Genomic DNA, 467 nt, shown 5'->3' with positions numbered 1-467 from the left:
GCCCGGAGCTGGACTGGGTGGGGGCCAGCTGCAGCCCCCGCTCACATGGGCTGGACTCCTCAGAGAACGAGGGTGTGCCTGGTCCTGCCAGAGCGAGGACATTTACCGCATCGCTCCGTTTGCCTTTGGGGGAGACATACCCGCCCTGCCCGGGAGTAAGGGGCCCCCTCTCCACCGCAGCTGAGCAACCTGACGGAAGTGCACGACCAGATCAGCGGCATGGCCCGCTGCCCCTACAGCCCGCAGCACAACTCCACGGCGCTCCTGACGGCGGGCGGCGAGCTGTACGCGGCCACCGCCATGGACTTCCCGGGCCGCGACCCCGCCATCTACCGCAGCCTGGGCGCCCTGCCCCCCCTGCGCACCGCGCAGTACAACTCCAAGTGGCTCAACGGTGAGTCTGGGCCACCCCCCGCCCGGCCGAGTCTGGGCCCCCTTCCTCTGCTTTCCTGGAGGAGACCGTTAAC

The 467-nt window shown here is 69.4% G+C and overlaps 1 protein-coding gene across 1 annotated transcript in view; it reads left to right on the top strand.

The window, feature by feature from the left end:
* Positions 1-467, top strand: part of SEMA5A (sema domain, seven thrombospondin repeats (type 1 and type 1-like), transmembrane domain (TM) and short cytoplasmic domain, (semaphorin) 5A) — a 230,863-nt gene that overhangs the window by 151,315 nt on the left and 79,081 nt on the right. Inside the window, exon 7 of the mRNA XM_012721743.1 lies at positions 181-394. Coding sequence (XP_012577197.1) covers positions 181-394 — 214 coding nt within the window. The remainder of the gene's footprint in view (positions 1-180; positions 395-467) is intronic.

This window comes from Condylura cristata, unplaced genomic scaffold (genome assembly GCF_000260355.1).
Source record: "Condylura cristata isolate star-nosed mole 26May11 unplaced genomic scaffold, ConCri1.0 scaffold00007, whole genome shotgun sequence".
NCBI lineage: Eukaryota > Metazoa > Chordata > Mammalia > Eulipotyphla > Talpidae > Condylura > Condylura cristata.
The sequence above is the reverse complement of the archived record's forward strand: the minus strand, read 5'-3'. Positions and strand labels throughout refer to the sequence as shown.